At 41.1% G+C, this 18,888-nt stretch overlaps 1 protein-coding gene across 4 annotated transcripts in view; it reads right to left on the bottom strand.

Moving 5' to 3' along the window:
• cep290 (centrosomal protein 290) overlaps positions 1-18,888 on the bottom strand; it is a 139,926-nt gene that overhangs the window by 6,676 nt on the left and 114,362 nt on the right. The window contains exons 44-51 of one of the 4 annotated variants that reach the window (XM_048548846.2): positions 16,541-16,664; positions 14,819-15,442; positions 14,400-14,534; positions 10,258-10,344; positions 6,571-6,735; positions 5,146-5,268; positions 3,535-3,707; positions 893-1,034 (exon numbers count right to left, since the gene is read on the bottom strand). In XM_048548846.2, the coding sequence (XP_048404803.1) occupies positions 893-1,034; positions 3,535-3,707; positions 5,146-5,268; positions 6,571-6,735; positions 10,258-10,344; positions 14,400-14,534; positions 14,819-15,442; positions 16,541-16,664 (1,573 nt within the window). The remainder of the gene's footprint in view (positions 1-892; positions 1,035-3,534; positions 3,708-5,145; positions 5,269-6,570; positions 6,736-10,257; positions 10,345-14,399; positions 14,535-14,818; positions 15,443-16,540; positions 16,665-18,888) is intronic. The other 3 variants (XM_048548849.2, XM_048548848.2, XM_048548847.2) reach the window with 3 other exon arrangements.

Genomic DNA, 18,888 nt, shown 5'->3' on the forward strand with positions numbered 1-18,888 from the left:
GAAGTGAAATGTTTAAACATTTCCATTACTAATATTGTCCTAATTGTTATGATGTCTCATCACCTTCTCTCCCCTGATGAAAGAATTCTGTTTCTCAGAAAGTTGTCAGCCATGTCTAAGTGTCAATAGCCTGTTCAATTAGGGAGGCAGCAAAGAACTGACAGTGGGAAGGAAGAGAACCAGAAATGGAGCAGTGAAATTTCTCTGCAGTAGTCTTTAGTTTCAACTCAATAAAATAGACAATAACCATTCACTAGCTCATTACTCAAGACCATGTCCCAACAAATCAGAGTCAATGTGTCTGTTTTAAAATTCAATAATTTAACTGTTAGTCATCGTTAAATGGTAGATGCTCCCAAGCAACACTTCTACCAATCAGAGTTTGTTTTCCAACTGATTAACACTCTCATACAGTATAAATGTTGGTTTTTTTCCTTGAATTGGTAGATAAGAAACTTCAATAGACAAAATAAAGTTAATTCATCCTTTACATTTGTTGAAGGAGCACACTGACGTTAGATTTGTGTAGAGGAATTTAGTAATGGTACATTATGGCAGGGAATTAGATAAAGACATGAAGCATAGGAAACTGCAGGGCTATAAGGAAAGAGTAGGAGGTGGGACTAAAGAATAACTTGCAAAAAGCGGTCATCGCTACTTCAGGCCAAATAGTTCAGCGATAGTAAGAATTGCCAATGCTGGAGTCAAAGTCAGAGATAACGCAGTGTGGAACTGGAGGAACACAGCAGGCCAGGCAGCATCAGAGGAACAGGAAAATTGATGTTTCGGGTTGGGACACACTGTGTTATCTCAGGCCAAACAGCCTCCTTTTGCCTTCTAAGATTCTATGCATTCACACGCAACCAGAATGATACCACAATTCTTCTCTCACCTGTTCCTCCAGTTCTCCTATCTGTTTTGATAACTTTTGCTTGTTATCGGTCGATTCTCTCAGCAGCTGTCTAAGATCGTTGATGTTTTGGTTCTTTTTTGTAATGTCTGTCTCCATCTCCTTTATCTTACTCTCATACATTCTTTAAAGCATGAAGGAATCAATTATTCTTTGGTGTTTGTAATGATGTAAGAAATTCTCCAATTGCTATTAAAATTGACAAGGCTGAACTTTAAACAAGCCATCCTTTGTTATCTAGCTTACTTTGAAATATTTCATTATCGTTGAAATTAACTCGATGTGAAATATGTCAAAAGTAAAACTTCTTCATTTTTAATAGCAGCTAATTCTAAGGTGTTCAATATAATCAAGATCAGCTCAAAATTCCACTTAAATCCTGAGCAGGACTAGGACAGATCATATATCCAGAAATTGGAAATGGAACAGAACCAGGTGTTTAAACTGGATTCTGACCAATGTTTCTGATGCAACTATTTTTCATTAGCAATCAGCTGTGGGTACGTCTGCTGAATTCCCATTCACATCACCTTGACATAGCTGGGAGCGTTTGCAGGTTATCCAAGGAATTCTACTCCTTCCCTTGAAAAGGATCTGCAGAGGGCAGAGGGAGTTGGCAGGAGTCCCAGTTCAGGAGGGGAGTCAGCCAACTTGTGCTGTCAAACAGTCAAGACTCCGAATAGAGCTGAAAATTCTTCGCTGTCCCTTGTACTTCAGTCCAGGAGGAAACTCATGGTTACTTAACAGTGGTTGAGGAAACTTCATCTCTTGAATGCTTAGTTTTATGCTCCCTGACAGTCTCTAACTGCCTACCATAACATGCCAACAATCTTAACTGTGAGATGAGATTGACCTTTTTAAAAGAAGGTTTTCATAGGATATAGGCATTGCTGACTAGGCAGAACTTGATGTGCCTCCTTAATTGTCCTTGAGAAGGTAGTGGCGAGCTGCCTTCTTGAACTGCTTCAGTCCTTGGGAAATAGGTACATCCAAGTGCTATGTGGATTGTGTTCCAGGATTTAGACACAAGTACTGCGTGGGTCTGTACTCACTGGAATTCAGAAGAATGAGGGAAGATCTTATAGAAACATACAAGATTATAAAAGGAATAGATAAGGTGGAGGCAGGGAGGTTGTTTCCGCTAGCAGTTGAAACTAGGACTAGGGCGCCTCAAAAAAAAGGAAGCAGATGTAGGACTGAGGTCAGGAGGAACTTCTTCACCCAAAGGGTTGTGAATCTGTGGAATTCCCTGCCCAGTGAAGCAGTTGAAGCTACCTCGCTGAATGTGTTTAAGGCAAGGCTAGATAAATTTTTGAACAGTAAAGGAATTAAGGGTCATGGTGAGTGGGCGGGTAAGTGGAGCTGAGCCTCAAAAAGATCAGCCACGATCTTATTAAATGGCAGGGCAGGCTGGAGGGGCTGGATGACCCCCTACTGCTCCTAGTTCTTATATACACCATAGTACTACAAATTAGATAGCCAAAGGTTTTTTTTCACCTCACTCATGACAAGAACTAGCCTTGTTAGAATTTCAGTCCTACTAAATCTTTTTAATGGGAATGAAATGTATTTCTGGATGTTCCTGCATCAACACCCATACCTTTGGGCTCCAATTTTCAACTCCCCATCACCATGTCTAATTCATTTTTGACAGCCTCAATTGAAGTTGTCTCTGTGAAACTCTCAAACAGTATATTCTGGATCCTGACCACTAACTGAGAAAAAGCTTTGCCTTGTGTAATTTTTAATTCTTTTACGAATGACTTGAAATCTGTGCTATTTTATTCTCTATTCCTTTCATAATAAGAAGTTTCTCCTGATCCTCTCTGTTCAGATTAAAATACATTTGAGCACTTCTGTGGATCTTCTCTTTAGTCCATGGAACAGTTCTCCTTTCTCTCATCAAAGTTCCTCAGGCCTGGAGACATGCATGTGAATCTTTTCAGCACTTTAGTGTCTTCACATCCAGTCAAACCATTCTGTGTTTTAAGAAACTGCCCCTCTTTTTCTCCCCATTCAATGGTTCTACTATTTATTGTTTTCAAAAATGTTCATACTAAAAATAACTCCTTACCCCTTTTACTATTTTAATTAATTTTTAAATTTTAGTTAAAAAACAAACAAACAATTTGCTGTATTCAAGACCTATGCCCAAAAGATACTTGCTCCTGAAAACTGTAAAAAACCAAGCCATCCTGCACATCCCCCATTGCTCCTGTCAAAAGTTGGCCAAAGCTCAGAATTAAATTGCATTACTATGCAAGATCCATGACAGCCAACAATTTGTCTTTTTCCTACACATTTTGCCAAATGTTCTTAAATTTAAGGGATGTCAAACAGGGAAAGATCTATTGACCCATGCAGCTGTGATGTCTTTTGCATTATGATCCAAACTCCAGCCAAGAAATCTCCGGGGAGAGGTGAAAAAGCAAAGACCCAGACCAGTTAAAGGAAAAAAAGTATATAATTGTAATAAATATTGCCCATACTTTCAAGAAGCTGTTATCAAATTCTCAGTAAGGTTTGCATTTAGTCCCGGCCCCTTGGTTTCCACCGAATGACCGTGAGTTTCCTGTCAGCCTGCAAGGTTTCTATACTTTACACATGGGAGATTAAAGTTATACCTTGTGACTACAATGGATTTCCAACTTTTGCTGTCTGCGGCCTCAACTTGTGGACCCCTACTCTCAGCAAAACTTAATCGGTTATTGGTCTCTTCCAACTGCTGGCTTAGCTTCTCGTTCATAATCTCCAGGCTGCTTTTAGCAATTCGCAGTTTTTCAGTACAGTCACTTTCCTGTCACAGAACAAACATTCAAAAAAAAAACGACAAAACCCAACGACATCTTTGGTCAGTGTGGGTCATCAACATTGACTTTTAACATTTTCAACAGAAAAAAATCTGGGCAATCAAAACGAAAAAAAAAACCCAGCAAAGTCAAGTAGCAACAATGGAGTGAGAAACAGAGCTAATTTTACATTTCAGTGACCTTTCTTTTGTTGTGCACCTCAAACATCAGCTAGTAATGACGAAAGATCATTGTCCTGAAATGTTAACTCAACTTCTCTCTCCATTGGTGGTGAACTGCTTCCTCACGTGCTGAATATTTCCAGCATTCACATTTTCGTCTGATGTAAATTTTGATTTGCTAGAATATAAATATTATATAAATATAAAACTTAATTTGTGACATGTCATGCAAGAAAACCCCATCCTCTCTCCGTAGATGCTGACTGACCTGCTGAAAGTTTCCAGTATTTCCTTCCCTTAATATAGAGAAGTGCTCAGCAAGTCCACTTCTACATCAACTAGTGATGAGAGTTGTGTTGAGAAGTGGGAGGAACTAAGCAAAGAGCCGTAGTGTCTCTCCCTCCAAAAATAGAATACAGGACATGGAGCAATACAGCGCAGAACAGGCCCTTCGGCCCCAGATGTTGCGCCAACCTGTGAACTAATCTAAGCCCCACCCCCTACACTATCCCATCATCCATATGCTTATCCAAGGACTGTTTAAATGCCCCTCATGGTTGAGTTAACTACATTTTCGGGCAGGGCGTTCTACGCCCTTACCACTCTCTAAGTAAAGAACCTGCCTCTGACATCTGTCTTAAATCTATCTCCCCTCAATTTGCAGCTAACCCCCCGTACAAGCCGACGTCATCATCCTAGGAACAAGATTCTCACTGTCCACCCTATCTAATCTTCTGATCATCTTGTATGTCTCTATTAAATCCCCTCTTAGCCTTCTTCTCTCCAATGAGAACAGACCTACGCCCCTCCACCTTTCCTCATAAGGCCTTCACTCCAGACCAGGCAACATCCTGGTAAATCTCCTCTGCTTCCACATCCTTCCTGTAATGGGGCGACCAGAACTGTACGCAATATTCCAAGTGAGGCTGCACTAGCGTTTTGTACAGTTGCAGCATGACATCATGGCTCCGGAACTCAATCCCTCTACCAATAAAACCTAACACACCGTATGCCTTCTTAACAGCATTATCAACCTGGGTGGCAAAAGGTGCAAGAGATATTGAAGAGATCCATTGTCTATGTTCATTGGCATTACAACAAGGATATTATCACTATCTTGGAATTCAGCCATATGCTAACCTTCTGTTATTGATGGTGGAAATAAATAAAAGCTAAATGTTAAGAACAATGACACTTTTATAGCTACAACTTATAGCTAAACCTACAGTAGAGGTGGCTCTCACAATTGACCAAATGGCTTTACCTTTTTGAGTTCCTTTCGCAATCGCTCATTTTCAGCTAAGATCTTTTCCACACCTTTTGTTTTGGACTCGTTACATAAACTCAGTTGGCCAGCCACCTGCGATTTTAATTTCTCAAGTTCCGACTGAAACAAAATAAGGTAATAAATTGTAGTTTGCTGTTGATGTGAAATTCGATTCTGATAAATTAGCTAGTGCATGATATGTTAGAATATCTGAATAATTGTAAAGTGGTGCACTTAGGCAGCACAAACAAGGGAATTCATGACGAATGGTAGGACCCTGGGAAACAACAAGGATTAGAGAGACATTGGTGTTCATGCATTTTAGTTCCTTCAAGTAGCGGAACAGGTAGATATGGTGGATATATAGACATATATAAAGCAGCATTTGGGATACTTGCCATTAGCTGATTGAGATGTTTCTCCTTGAAGGAGGGATCAATGACCAGATTTAAGTTCAGGCACAGAAGATTGAGGGGATGCGAGGAAAACATTGTTCACCCAGAAGACATTTGGAATCTGGAACTCACTGCCTGGACGCAGAAACACTCAACATGCAAAAAGTATTTGGATGTACATTTGCGATACCAAGGTATACATGGTTCTGAGCCATGTGCTGGAAAATGGGATTAGAAAAAGCAATGTGGTTGTTTTTGACCAGCGCATTCTTTCCGTATCCACCCCTTAAAAACTTACACAATTTTGAAGGCTTCTCTTAAATTTATCACTGGCTTCTTTCTTTCAAGAGGGAAAAGACACATCTTGTTAATCCCTTACTAGTACAGCAAACTTAGTTTTAACTGGCACCCCATGAACTGTCACTTCTAATAAACTGGCCAGCATTATACATCTGAAATACTAGGAGTTTTCTGTATTATTGTGATCTCTGCGATGTTTACATAATTGGTTGAGGGTGAGAGTGAGAACGCTCTTTGCTGACAAGTTTTAATTAAGGCAAAGATGCATTATTGTTCAAGTGATTTATGCTGTAAATAAAGTATAACAGTGATGTGTATAGCCCTGTAATAGGCTATTATTTAGTGAGTGTTTTTACATTTGATTATTGATTTTTTGATCAACCAACACACTCCCGATCCCATAGGTGCTGATTAAAAGAAAGTTTGCTGTATTTATATCGAGACATTCCTAGTATCATACTTCTCTGCAGTGTCTCCTTTACATCCTTTTTGTAATCTGACAACCAGAACTGCATACTGTAATCCAAGTGTGGACATTAATGTCTCTCTTCAAGCTTTTGGTCTCAGCCAAAGCCATGAGAGCTGTCTTATCACTTTTTAAAAAGTTCTGGCAGTAAGTTTTACCTCCACTACCCAGCAGTGTGGGAACTATTTCTACAAGTACTACAGACAATTGGTTTATTAATAAATTTAATAGAGAAGAAGAGCTTGTAATGTTGACTCAAACCTTAAGCTTATTATTTTCCATTTCAAGGCAGGCTTGTTTCTCACTGGAGATCACTCCTGGACCCTTCTTCAGCTCTTCATTCTCTCGCTGTATTCTTTCCACCACTTTCTTCATCAAACCAATTGTTTTCTCCAGCTCAGGCACTGTCTTGCCACTGCGCCCGGACTGCCAAACATTTGTTAGTAGTTAACAACAGTCTACAGCGGCTGGTGATTGAGTTCAATAATGGAACTCTTCAAATTATTAACAGATTTCAAAACAGAAATAATCTTCTTCCCGGAACTGCCAAATCCTGAAGAAACACTTGTCTTTAAGAAAAAGTTACACACTCACATTAGAATATTACCTTCAACAACTCAAACTTCAGGGATTGATCTCTCTACAGAATATTTTTAAGAAAAAAAAACTTACATAGCCCCTTTCATTCCCTTAACATGTGAGAAGTTCTCATTATGTGCTGTCGGCACTGTTGCAGAACAGAATACACAAACATGGCTGATAACTGGTGCACAGCAAGCGGCCACAAGGAGTAATGAAGTCATTAACAGTTTTGGTTAATGTTACTCAAGGAATACACCTTATCCATGATGTTGGGAGACCCCATGTGCTTGTTCAAATAATGCTAGAGCATTATGACATTAACCTGAAAGACATCACCCTCTATAATGCAGCATTCTTGCTAAGCTGCAATGAAGTTTCAGCGTTGTTTATGCACTCAAATTCCTAATGTTTCAGTTATGCTAAATTGAGAATTGGCCAATAAATATTTACAAAGAGATCACAATAGGTCTTTTGTTGCCCAGGATCTTTTTAAAAATTTCATATACCCAGAGATCCCTTTGTACAGCCTACAAGTGCAGTGATAGCTTACTTCAGTTTGACATATCGGTGAGGACCAAGGGATGCATGTTTGAACAGAGGAATAGACTGGACCAATGAGCAGTCCTTTTGTTCTTGGGGAGTAAGTAACTGGAATGGTAGGTGCTGATAATCTTACAAGAGGAAACAGGGCCATAGATAGCAACAAATAGGTTGCCCGAGATGGAGAAATTGAGCCATGAGGAGACTAGACAGGCTTGAATTTTTTTTAAGAGCAGAGAAAATTGAGGGGAGACATGACAGAGGTGTATAAGATTATGAAGGGTGTGAACAGGGTGAATAGAGGGCAGCTGTTTCCCTTGGGTGAGGGCTCAGTCACAAAAGGACATAGTTTTAGGGTAAGGGGCAGGAGATTTGGGAAAAATATTTTTCACTCAGCAGGTGATGGGAATCTGGAATGCACTGTCTGGGAAGGTAGTGGAGGCCGAAACCTTAGAACCGTTAAAAAATATTTTGATGAGCACTTCAAATTTCATAACATTCAAGGATATGGGACAATTGCAGGAAATTGGGAAAAATGCACCTTTAGTGGTAGTCGGTTCAGAGTGGATGGGCCGAAGGGCCTTTTCTGCGAGGTATGATCCTGTGAATGCAATGGCAACGTACACTTGAATAGCATATAGTTCATCAGATCTCTTAAATTTCTTTTGACATGAGGGGATCAGAGAGGAAATTTCTTTGGTCCTAAGTTTCTCAGGAGGTTGAATTCTCTAAGTCATAATGTTCTAAACGTATTAGTGCAGGGCAACCCAATGGAGCAGTTGATTATTTCCTGCTGGTATGTTCTCATGCATTTCTGTAATAACACACAGGGGGTATATTTTCAAATACTTTTAACTGATGTGATTTTAATAATGCAGACAATCTGTAGTATAGTTTGCCCAGCAAAACCCACCAGATAAATGAAATCACACATGCTGCCTTTTCTACAGCAATGGAAAAATTAATGGTCCAATTACAATGTTCCCTCAATGTTTTCATTGGAAAAAGATGCATTCATCTAGATTTACACGTAACAGAATAATCTAAATCCTGACCTGTTCCTCACTCACATTCATTGCAAATGCCTTCCTTAAAAACTTATTTACTCGCATGGAGATGATCTACACCACTTCTCTTTCATAGACTATTCTGGTAAATAATGTTAATATTACAGAATAATTCAAAAAACTTGAAGCAATTGTAGAGATTAAGTATTTTTGTGAAGTTTTACTGTGAGTTTGCTCGCTGAGCTGGAAGGTTAGTTTTCAGACGTTTCATCACCATTCTAGGTAACATCATCAGTGAGCCTCCGAAGCAGCACTGGTGTTATGTCCCGCTTTCTATTTACCTGTTTAGGTTTCCTTGGGTTGGTGATGTCATTTCCTGTTCTTTTTCTCAGAGGATGGTAGATTGGCTCCAAATCAATGTGTTTGTTGATGGAGTTCCGGTTGGAATGCCATGCTTCTAGGAATTCTCGTGCGTGTCTCTGTTTGGCTTGTCCTAGGATGCATGTGTTGTCCCAATCAAAGTGGTGTCCTTCCTCAACTGTGTGTAAGGATACTAGTGATAGTGGGTCATGTCATTTTGTGGCTAGTTGATGTTCATGTATCCTGGTAGCTAGCTTTCCACCAGCTTTCCAGAAAGCTAGCCACCAGGATACATGAACATCAACATCACCAACCCAAGGAAACCTAAACAGATAAATAGAAAGCGGGACATAACACCTGTGATTCGTCAGAGGCTCACTGATGATGTTACCTAGAATGGTGATGAAACGTCTGAAAACTAACCTTCCAGCTCAGCAAGCAAACTCACATCCAGAAACTCAACCTGAGCTACAAATCTTCTCAAAACTCGCAAGTTTTACTGTATTAGACATGTGACTATTTCTGTATCCTTCTACAATTATTAATAGCTATTAGAATTGATTTCTGAAGTAAACATGTTATGAATTCGTGAGTGTAGTTGAGATCAGTAACTTGCTGGGAATCCGGAAGACAGTTAAATTTGTCAGCACCAAGAATTTATCCTTTATCAGCAGGGCAACGTGCACTTGTAAATGTGTCAAATAGCACATGATGGATTTTGCTGAGACAAATGAGCTGAAGTAATATAAACAAAATAATACAACTTTAAAGTGGGGGCATGAAAATGGAAACTTTTGGGGAGGAGAAACTGTATGAATACAATTCATCTTGGCTTGATTTGCAGGAGCTTGGATTACTAAGGAAGAAACAAGTTACGCTAAACTTTTATGAAACATTGTTTTGGTATCAGCTGGAGTTTGGGAACGGTGTCAAAGCTTTGGAAAAGGTGCAGAGAATTGTGAGAATGCTACTAGGGGTGAAGAACCTATTATATGAAGAATAAATCAATATGCACAAAACCATAAAGAACTTTGACTGAGTAGGCCAGTTGGCAGGTCAGAAGAAGCATTTAAGGTAACTGGCAAAAGTACCAACTGGGAGAGGAGGACAATTTTTATAAGAGTTTTATGATCTGGATTGCACTGTCTGAAAGAACAGAAGCAGATTCAATAATAAACATAATTCAATCATTAATTATATCTTTGAGAAGGAAATATTAGAAGAGCTGGGCAGGAAAGAAAAGGGGTAAATGGATAAATTAGGTTGGACCTTCAAAGAGCTGGCCCAGCTATGATGGGCTGAACAGTCATCTTCAGGGCTGCGTGATTCTGTGATTTATTTCAAGAACATTCAGATCCCATCGAATGAAACAAAGGTGATTTTTTTTATTGTTATCACTGCAGACCCACTACCCTGTAGTTAGTAAACAAGTGTGCGGAAAGCACAGTATCTCACTCACCCCTCGCATGTTTCCAAGTTTTCTTTCCAATTCTGCTTTCTCTTTTTTGAGAAGTTGATACATTTCCTGCAAATTAACGATTTGATCCTGAGAAAAGGTATAAGAAACAAGCAACAAAAATTAATCCAGATGATACAAAACAGCAGAAAACTTAATCCTTTGTAAAGAATCACATTTTTGAAATATGTTTTGCATAAAATGTAAGATAACAAGGTGTAGAGCTGGATGAACACAGCAGGCCAAGCAGCATCAGAGGAGCAGGAAAGCTGACGTTTCAGCCCTAGACCCTTCTTCAGCAAATGTACCACATTTTACTTTTGCAGCTCAAGAGTCAAAAGGTAGAACTGTGTAATGTTCACCTACTGGTTACATTAGGTCATGTAACTTCTACATAAGCTGAAAATGATGTTTTTGAAAGACAAGCTGTCATGGTGCTTTTGGGCTGAAAAGCTACCTCACAACAGCTTTTGGATTTTTGTCAGCTTGTCACAGTTCTGAGAAGGGCCTAGTTTATTTTAGACCTTTGGAAAGCCTGCAAGCAGAGACGGGGCTTTCTCTTTCTCATCCCGTGTGTGGGGAAAAATACTACCACTCAAAGACTTCAGAAAGAATGTCTAACTCAAACAAGACTTAGGTCCAACTGACCAGCTACAGATTGAGGATCTAGTATTTCATTGCAGTCATTGACAACATGACATAATTGCCAAAAAACATCCTTGTGGTTTGTACTCTTAATCTACAGAATTAGTTATTTTTGCCAGTGTTCGACCCGTGTTATTTCTTGCACAGCTGCCTGATTTTGGATTTAAAGGGGATCTTTTTAGTTTTAGTTCAAGTGCATTTTACAGCATGTTAAAAGATAAGTTTGATTATAATACGCAAGTTTTATTTGGTTATTGACAAAACCTGGTGTATTTCTTTTGTCCTAATTAGTAGTCAATGTCAAACTAATTACTTTGTGATTCAATTGGTTATTTATTTATTTGCGAGGAACTGTAGACTAATGAGGCACACTGTTCTCAGCAAGACCATGATAAATCTGATCCTTCTGATAATACAATGTTAACAATTACAAAAGATCTTATACTCATTTCTGTGGTTGCATATTGGAAATGATTTTAAAAGCCTCAGAGCTAATTCCACATTTCTTACTGTGAATTTTTAAATTCTTTGTTCATAAGAACTGGGCATCATTTGAGGGGTAATTTTTGTCGCATGTCCCTAACTGCCTTGGAACTTAAGGTCCCAGAAGACTGGAGAAGAGCCAATGTTGTTCCCTTGTTTAAGAAAGACAACAAGGATAATCCAGGAAATTATAGGTCAGTGTGCTTTACATCAATGATGAGAATATTATTGGAGAAGATTCTCAGTATCAGGATTTGCTCACATTTGGAGAAGAGTGGATTTATTAGGGATAGTATGGCTTTTTATGGGGAGGTTTTGTCTTACAAACTTGACTGAGTTTATTGAAGACAATAATGATTGAGGGGGGGGTAGGGTAGTGGATGTTGTCTACGTGGACTTTACCAAAGCATTTGACAAGTTCCCTCACAATAGGCTGGTCCAGATGATAAGTTATATGGGATGCATGGCAAGTTCATAATTTGTATATATCGTTGGCTTAGTCATAGAGGTCAGAAGGTAGTTGTGGAGAGGTACTTTTCTGACTGGAGGTCTGTGACCAGAGGTGTTCTGCAAAGATCAGTACTGGGACATCTGTTGTTTATTATTTACATAAATGATTTGGATGAAAATGTAGGTGGTCTGATTAGTAAGCTTGCAGATGACAGGAAAGTTGGTGGAGTTGTAGTTCGTGAGCATGGTTATGAAAGTATACAGCAGGATAAAAATGTTTACAAGAAAATTGGGCAGACAAATGGCAGATGGAGTTTAATCCAGACAAGTGTGAAGTGATGCATTCTGGGAAGTCAAATACAAGTGGATAATATAGGCGGCAAATGGCACGCTCGCCTTCATTGGTCAAGGTTTTGAGTATAAAAGTTGGTTAGTCACATTACATCTCTTGAAGAGTTTAGTTAGGCCTCAATTGGAACATTGGGTTATAGTTCTATTGGGTGCACACTATTGGAAAGATGTAGAGGCTTTGGAGAGGATGCAAAGAGGTTTACCAGGAATGTTAGATAACAAAGTGTGGAGCTGGATGAACACAGCAGGCCAAGCAGCATCTTAGGAGCACAAAAGCTGACATTTCGGGCCTCGGCCCTTCATCAGAAAAGTGGGATGGGGAGAGGGGGAGGCGGACCGCAGATGGATAGAGGAGAAGATAGGTGGAGAGGAGAGTATAGGTGGGAAGGTAGGGAGGGGATAGGTCAGTCTGGGGAGGACGGACAGGTCAAGGGGGCAGGATGAGGAGGGAGGGAATGGAGATGCGGCTTGAGGTGGGAGGAGGGGATAGGTGAGAGGAAGAACAAGTTAGGGAGGCAGGGACGAGCTGGGCTGGTTTTGGGATGCGGTGGGGAGAGGGGAGATTTTGAAGCTGGTGAAATCCACATTGATACCATTGGGCTGCAGGGTTCCCAAGCGGAATATGAGTTGCTGTTCCTGCAACCTACGGGTGGCGTCTTTATGGCACTACAGGAGACCCAGGATGGACATGTCGTCTAAGGAATGGGAGGGGGAGTTGAAATGGTTCGCAACTGGGAGGTGCAGTTGTTTACTGCAAACCGAGCGTAGGTGTTCTGCAAACCGGTCCCCAAGCCTCCGCTTGGTTTCCCCAATTAGAGGAAGCTATACCGTGTACAGTGGATGCAATATACCACATTGGCAGATGCACAGGTGAACGTCTGCTTGATGTGGCAAGTCATCTTGTGGACTGGGATGTGGGTAAGGGAGGTGGTGTGGGGGCAAGTGTAGCACTTCCTGCGGTTGCAGGGGAAAGTGCTGGGTGTGGTGGGGTAGGATGGGAGTGTGGAGCGGACAACGGAATCATGGAGAGAGTGGTCTTTCCGGAAGGCAGACAAGGGTGGGGATGGAATAATGTCTTTGGTGGGTGGGGGTTGGATTGTAGATGGCGAAGTGTCGGAGGCTGATGCGTTGTGTCCGGAGGTTGGTGGGGTGGTATGTGAGGACAAGGGGGATTCTCTTTTGGCGGTTATCGCGGGGACGGGGTGTGAGGGATGAGTTACGGGAAATGCGGGAGACACGATCGAGGACGTTCTCAACCACTGCCGGGGTGGAGGGAAATTGCGGCCCTTGAAGAACGAGGACATCTGGGATGTACAGGAGTGGAATGCCTTATCCTGGGAGCAGATGCAGCGGAGGCGAAGGAATTGGGAACAGGGGATGGAATTTTTGTAGGAAGGTGGGTGGGAGGAGGAGTATTCCAGGTAGCTGTGGGAGTCGGTGGGCTTGAAATGGATATCGGTTGCTAGGTGGTTGCCTGAGATGGAGACAGAGAGGTCTAGGAAGGGGAGGGATGTGTTGGAGATGGTCCAGGTGAACTTGAGGTTGGGGTGGAAGGTGTTACCAGGAATGTTGTCTGGATTGCAGTGTATTAACTATAAGGAGAGATTGGACAAACTTAGACTGTTTTCACTAGAGTGTTGGAGACTGAGGGACAACCTGATCGAAGTATACAGAATTATGAGAAGCATGGATAGGGTGAATATTTGAAGTCTTTATTCCGGGGCTGAAATTTCAAATACAAGGGGAGCTAAGGTGTACGGTGAGAGGGGAATGTTTAAAGGACATGTGTGGGGCATGTTTTTTAAGCAGAGGGTGGTAAGTGTCTGGAATGTGCTGTGAGGGAAGGTGATAGAAGCAGATACATTAGCAAAGTTTAAGAGGCATTTAGACAGAAATGTGAACAGCCAGGGAATACAGTGATATGGAGCATGTGCGGGCAGGTGGGATGGGAGTTTAGAATGGTATCATGGTTGGCACAGAAATGATAGCCTTTAGCCTATGTTCCTGTGTTCTATGATTGTTGTCGTGGTCACTATCACTGAAGCTAGCTTTCAATTTCAGCTTTACAGCTGTTGTAGTGATTTTTGAACCCACATTCCGTGTGTGTTAGTGTGGGCCTCTGGATTACTATTCCATTACTGCTAAACCACCATTTCCCCCCAACCCCTTCAAATTATGGATGCTCATGTCCTTAAGGGGGTGCATGCATTACTTACCTTTAATCGTGGCAAGTCCTTGTCAGCCTGCTCCAGTTGAAAACGCAGCTCCACATTCTCTGCAGCCAGCCTGAGATTCTCTCTCTGAAGTTCTTGTTCCTTCTGAGCTAAAGCATCAGCTCCCATTCCAGAGGTCTGCAGTACACAATAGAACAGTTCTTCAGAAACATCACTTCCCCAACATGCAGTACCACATAGAAGGATCTGTCTAAAGTATAACCTAGATTTAAATCTAACAGTAAAGTAATGGATGAATGGAACCTTCAGCCAAACTAAGACGGGTGTTTACTTTGAACGGATACACAGACTGTTCATATTTCAGATTTTTTAGAAAATTTGCTAGTGAGCCAAAAAAAAACATTTACTGCTCTAGATGGGAGAGAGGGTATTTTTTCAGTTACATTTCGTGAGTAAATAACCTGGAGTTCTTTCTCAGGGATTCTGCGCGTCTCAGATTCTGTCCCTCCCTGATCTTCTGTGGGATCTTCCTCCATTATCTGTTCAACTTCTTCCCCTGTTGCAGAACTTGGTTCACTCTTGCTACATGTGATCGCTCCATCACTTGCTGAATCCAACAGAGGAGCATTTACTTCCGACTGTCTTATGTCATCTCTCAAGTTATCATCAGATTCTGGTTCTGATTTTTCCTTTTCAGCTGCCTGGCCTATTTCTGCCCTTTGTTTCTTAGAGGGCTGTTCTCCATTTACATAACCTCCATCTGCAGTAGAACCTGTCTGATTTGCCAAAGGCTCCTCTGTCTGGATTTCAGTACAGACATCCTCTTGTCTCAAACTTGAGTGCATCGTAGTATCATTAGAATGCTTATCATATTTACTGACAAGGCCAGCAGCTTCTCCAGTCCCATTTGAACATGTACTTTCTTGTTCATTGCAAATTTTAACATTTGTTCTCAAAGCCAATGCTGATTTCTTAAAATATTTCTTCTTTGTTTCAATTTTCACACTTCCATCAGTCCTGAATTCACTAATAGCATCAATGGGTGCAGATCCTTTGGATTTAAAGTCTGCATTGGGATCCAAAGTCTGTATTGAGAACATATATATTGCAAACAAGTAGCAGATAGGCGATATGAAAGACAGACAGATAGACACACAGAAAGGAAAAAAAAGGTGCAAGATGACATGGAAAAATACAGAGATCATTTCATATTTACAACATGCAAGAACAGCAAGACAGTACTTCAGAATATCAGCTGCACTTTCTTTAACTAATATTCTGCAATTTGGAATGTTAGAAGTAATACAAAAAAACACCCTGTTAAAGTTAACCATCTCTGTGCCACCAATAAGATGACTTCTGTTCAATTATTTTGTTGTTCAACTGACGCAATTATGGAAGATTAAAAGGTTTGTGTTGGAAATCCAAATGAATGGACAATTTAAAAAATAAAATCTTTCCTTTATACTTGGAAACCTGAATCAAAGATTTTGAGATATTAGTGGACAGGGATCAATGTGTTTTGAGACCATTTCTCCCATACTATGCTTTCAGTATACTTGGTTATACTCCATAATGCCTTCTTACAAATATTCTAAAACAGGCGATAAAACAAGTAACTGCAGATGCTGGAAATCAGAAACAAAAACAGAAATTGCTGGAGAAATTCAGTGCTGAAAGCAGGCCCTGTCATCACCCAGTTTCACTACTTATGGACCCGTTATCAGCTTTTCTGTGTTTCTGGCTGACTATCATCCATCCTATCGTCTAGCTGACAGCCAATTTCTCTCTTTGGGCTCCACCCCCACCTATCTGCTCACTCTCATCCCCTCCCACTACCCCTGTCTTTAGCATATATATCACCTTTTCCTAATTACTATCAGTTCTGAAGAAGGGTCAGTGGACTTGAAACGTCAACTCTGCTTTCTCTTCATAGATATCGCCAGACCTGGTGAACTTCTCCAGCAATTTCTGTTTGTATTCTGGATAAACAGTGCAGCACTCCAAAAAAAAGAACAAACATAAATGACTATCCTTCTCAAACAGAAAGCATCATTGAGACTGACTGGATAACTCTTTCAAACAGCTGTAACAGCACAGGAAAACATCCAGTGTGTCTGCAAGATTCTACTCTTGAATTCTGCTGGCTATGTGGTTTCTAAAGCATTAAAACAAATACATACTGATGGAATGGAAAGTGCACTTTTTGACAGCTGCTTTTCTAAAGCTTGGATTTTTTCATGCAGATATTGATTTTTCAAAGTTAATTCTTCCACAACTGAATCCCGTGGTAAAGCTTGCTGTCGCCTGAGGTAAAAAGAACAAACAATTTTTGATTATTACATGCATCAAATGGATCTTGATTAAGGTGGAATCAAAGATATCTAAACTGCAGCGAAGGCCAGGGTTCTAGAAGGCCGATGAGGTCTATCTCATGCACCGGTCACACACAAGTAGGGAAGCCGCCTTGACAGTTTGGTGGCCAAGACCTGCAGAATGAGGTGCCATTCAGACAATTAAGCAGCCAACACTGGGTCTCCCGCAGCTTAAGCAAAGAGCTGCCGACTAATCAGCAGCTCTTCAAGACACAACTGCTAATGGGAGGGTGCCAATGCATTAACCAGAGGCTGGGGTCCCCAGAACAAAGGGCGAGATGGGAATTGTTGGCTATGGATCACATTTGGGGCAACAGGTCAGAGACCATTGCAAAGAAATGGTTTCATTGCAACCATACCCAATCCAGTGCCGAACCCCTTGCACAAGCACAGAGCGCAAGACATTGAGGCACCTCACCCATGAGATGATTGGTAAACTTGACAGGGTTTGCTGGTTGGAATTCCTAGGGTAAGGGAAAGCCACATGACTGTGATTTAATTCCTGAGCCACTGCTAAATTGAGGTGGATTGACAGATAATAAGTGTTAATTAACTCATTAATAAGCCAAACGAACATTCTGATGCCAGTGTCCACAAATTCCACCAAAGAACTGTGGATGCTGGAAATCAGAAACCAAGACACAGCGAGTCTGGCAGCATCTGGGAAGAGAAAGCAGTGTTAATATTTAGAGTTTAGTGACCCTTCTTCAACAGAGTTCTGCCAGAGTGTGCCAATTTCACAAATTCCATGCCAGCCCCTTTCACCCTCAGACTTAATTGGGGGAAATATGCCCAGCACCAGGAAGTGGAAAAGACCTCTCCCACAAGGAAGTGGGCCTGATCACTATGTATCCCATTGCAACCATTTGCATTTAATCCAGCCTGACATCTTCTTTCACCTAATTCTTCTTTCATCTTTCCGGAGAGGGAGCCTGAGAAACGGCTACCACATCCAAGGAAGGCAGCAGGCGCGCAAATTACCCACTCCCAACTCGGGGAGGTAGTGACGAAAAATAACAATACAGGACTCTTTCGAGGCCCTGTAATTGGAATGAGTACACTTTAAATCCTTTAACGAGGATCTATTGGAGGGCAAGTCTGGTGCCAGCAGCCGTGGTAATTCCAGCTCCAATAGCGTATATTAAAGCTGCTGCAGTTAAAAAGCTCGTAGTTGGATCTTGGGATCGAGCTGGCGGTCCGCCGCGAGGCGAGCTACTGCCTGTCCCAGCCCTTGCCTCTCGGCGCTCCCTTGATGCTCTTAGCTGAGTGTCCTGGGGGTCCGAAGCGTTTACTTTGAAAAAATTAGAGTGTTCAAAGCAGGCCGGTCGCCTGAATACTCCAGCTAGGAATAATGGAATAGGACCCCGGTTCTATTTTGTTGGTTTTCGGAACTGAGGCCGTTCTAACCAGATATTTATTTCATAGTCATGATCACTCAGTCTAGCTTTCAAGCCCATTTTTTTTATTTAATGAATTTAAATTTCACCAGCTGCCACAATGGAATTTAAACCCAGAGCATAGTTTGCATCTGTAGATTATTAGATCAGTGGCATTGTGGCCATGCCACGATCTCCTCCAACATTAACAGCCAAACAGGAATGTAAGTTGAAAAGGGTGAATTCAATGTAAAGCAAGCAAAGAAACAGAAATCAAGAGGGAAAGAAAGATTGGTTACAAGAAAAGAAAAATAGATGAAAACTATAAGGAAATAACATTTACATATTTTTACTCTGCAATAATTGGAATAAGATGGAATTGGAATAATATGGATGATGACGGGATAGTGTAAGGGAAGGGGCTTAGATTAGTTCACAGGACAGTGCAACATCGAGGGCCGAAGGGCCTGTTCTGCGCTGTGTTGTTCTATGTTCTATGTTCTAATGACAGTATTGCTCTGAAAAGAACGGCATACATTCAGACTCAGAAGTAACAGTCGCCACACAACTGCCCATAAGTAATTGTTCTCAACAAGACAGAATCGAACCATCACCCTGATTTTCAATGCAATTATCATTGTTGAATCCCTTATCATTGGCATCAAATGACCAAAACCTTAATCGCACAATCCATATAAATACTGTAGCTACAAGAGCCACTATGAGGCTGGCACTTCTGCAGCAAGCAACTCATCACCTAATTCTCCAAAACCTGTCCAT

Source organism: Stegostoma tigrinum, chromosome 18 (genome assembly GCF_030684315.1).
Source record: "Stegostoma tigrinum isolate sSteTig4 chromosome 18, sSteTig4.hap1, whole genome shotgun sequence".
Lineage (NCBI taxonomy): Eukaryota > Metazoa > Chordata > Chondrichthyes > Orectolobiformes > Stegostomatidae > Stegostoma > Stegostoma tigrinum.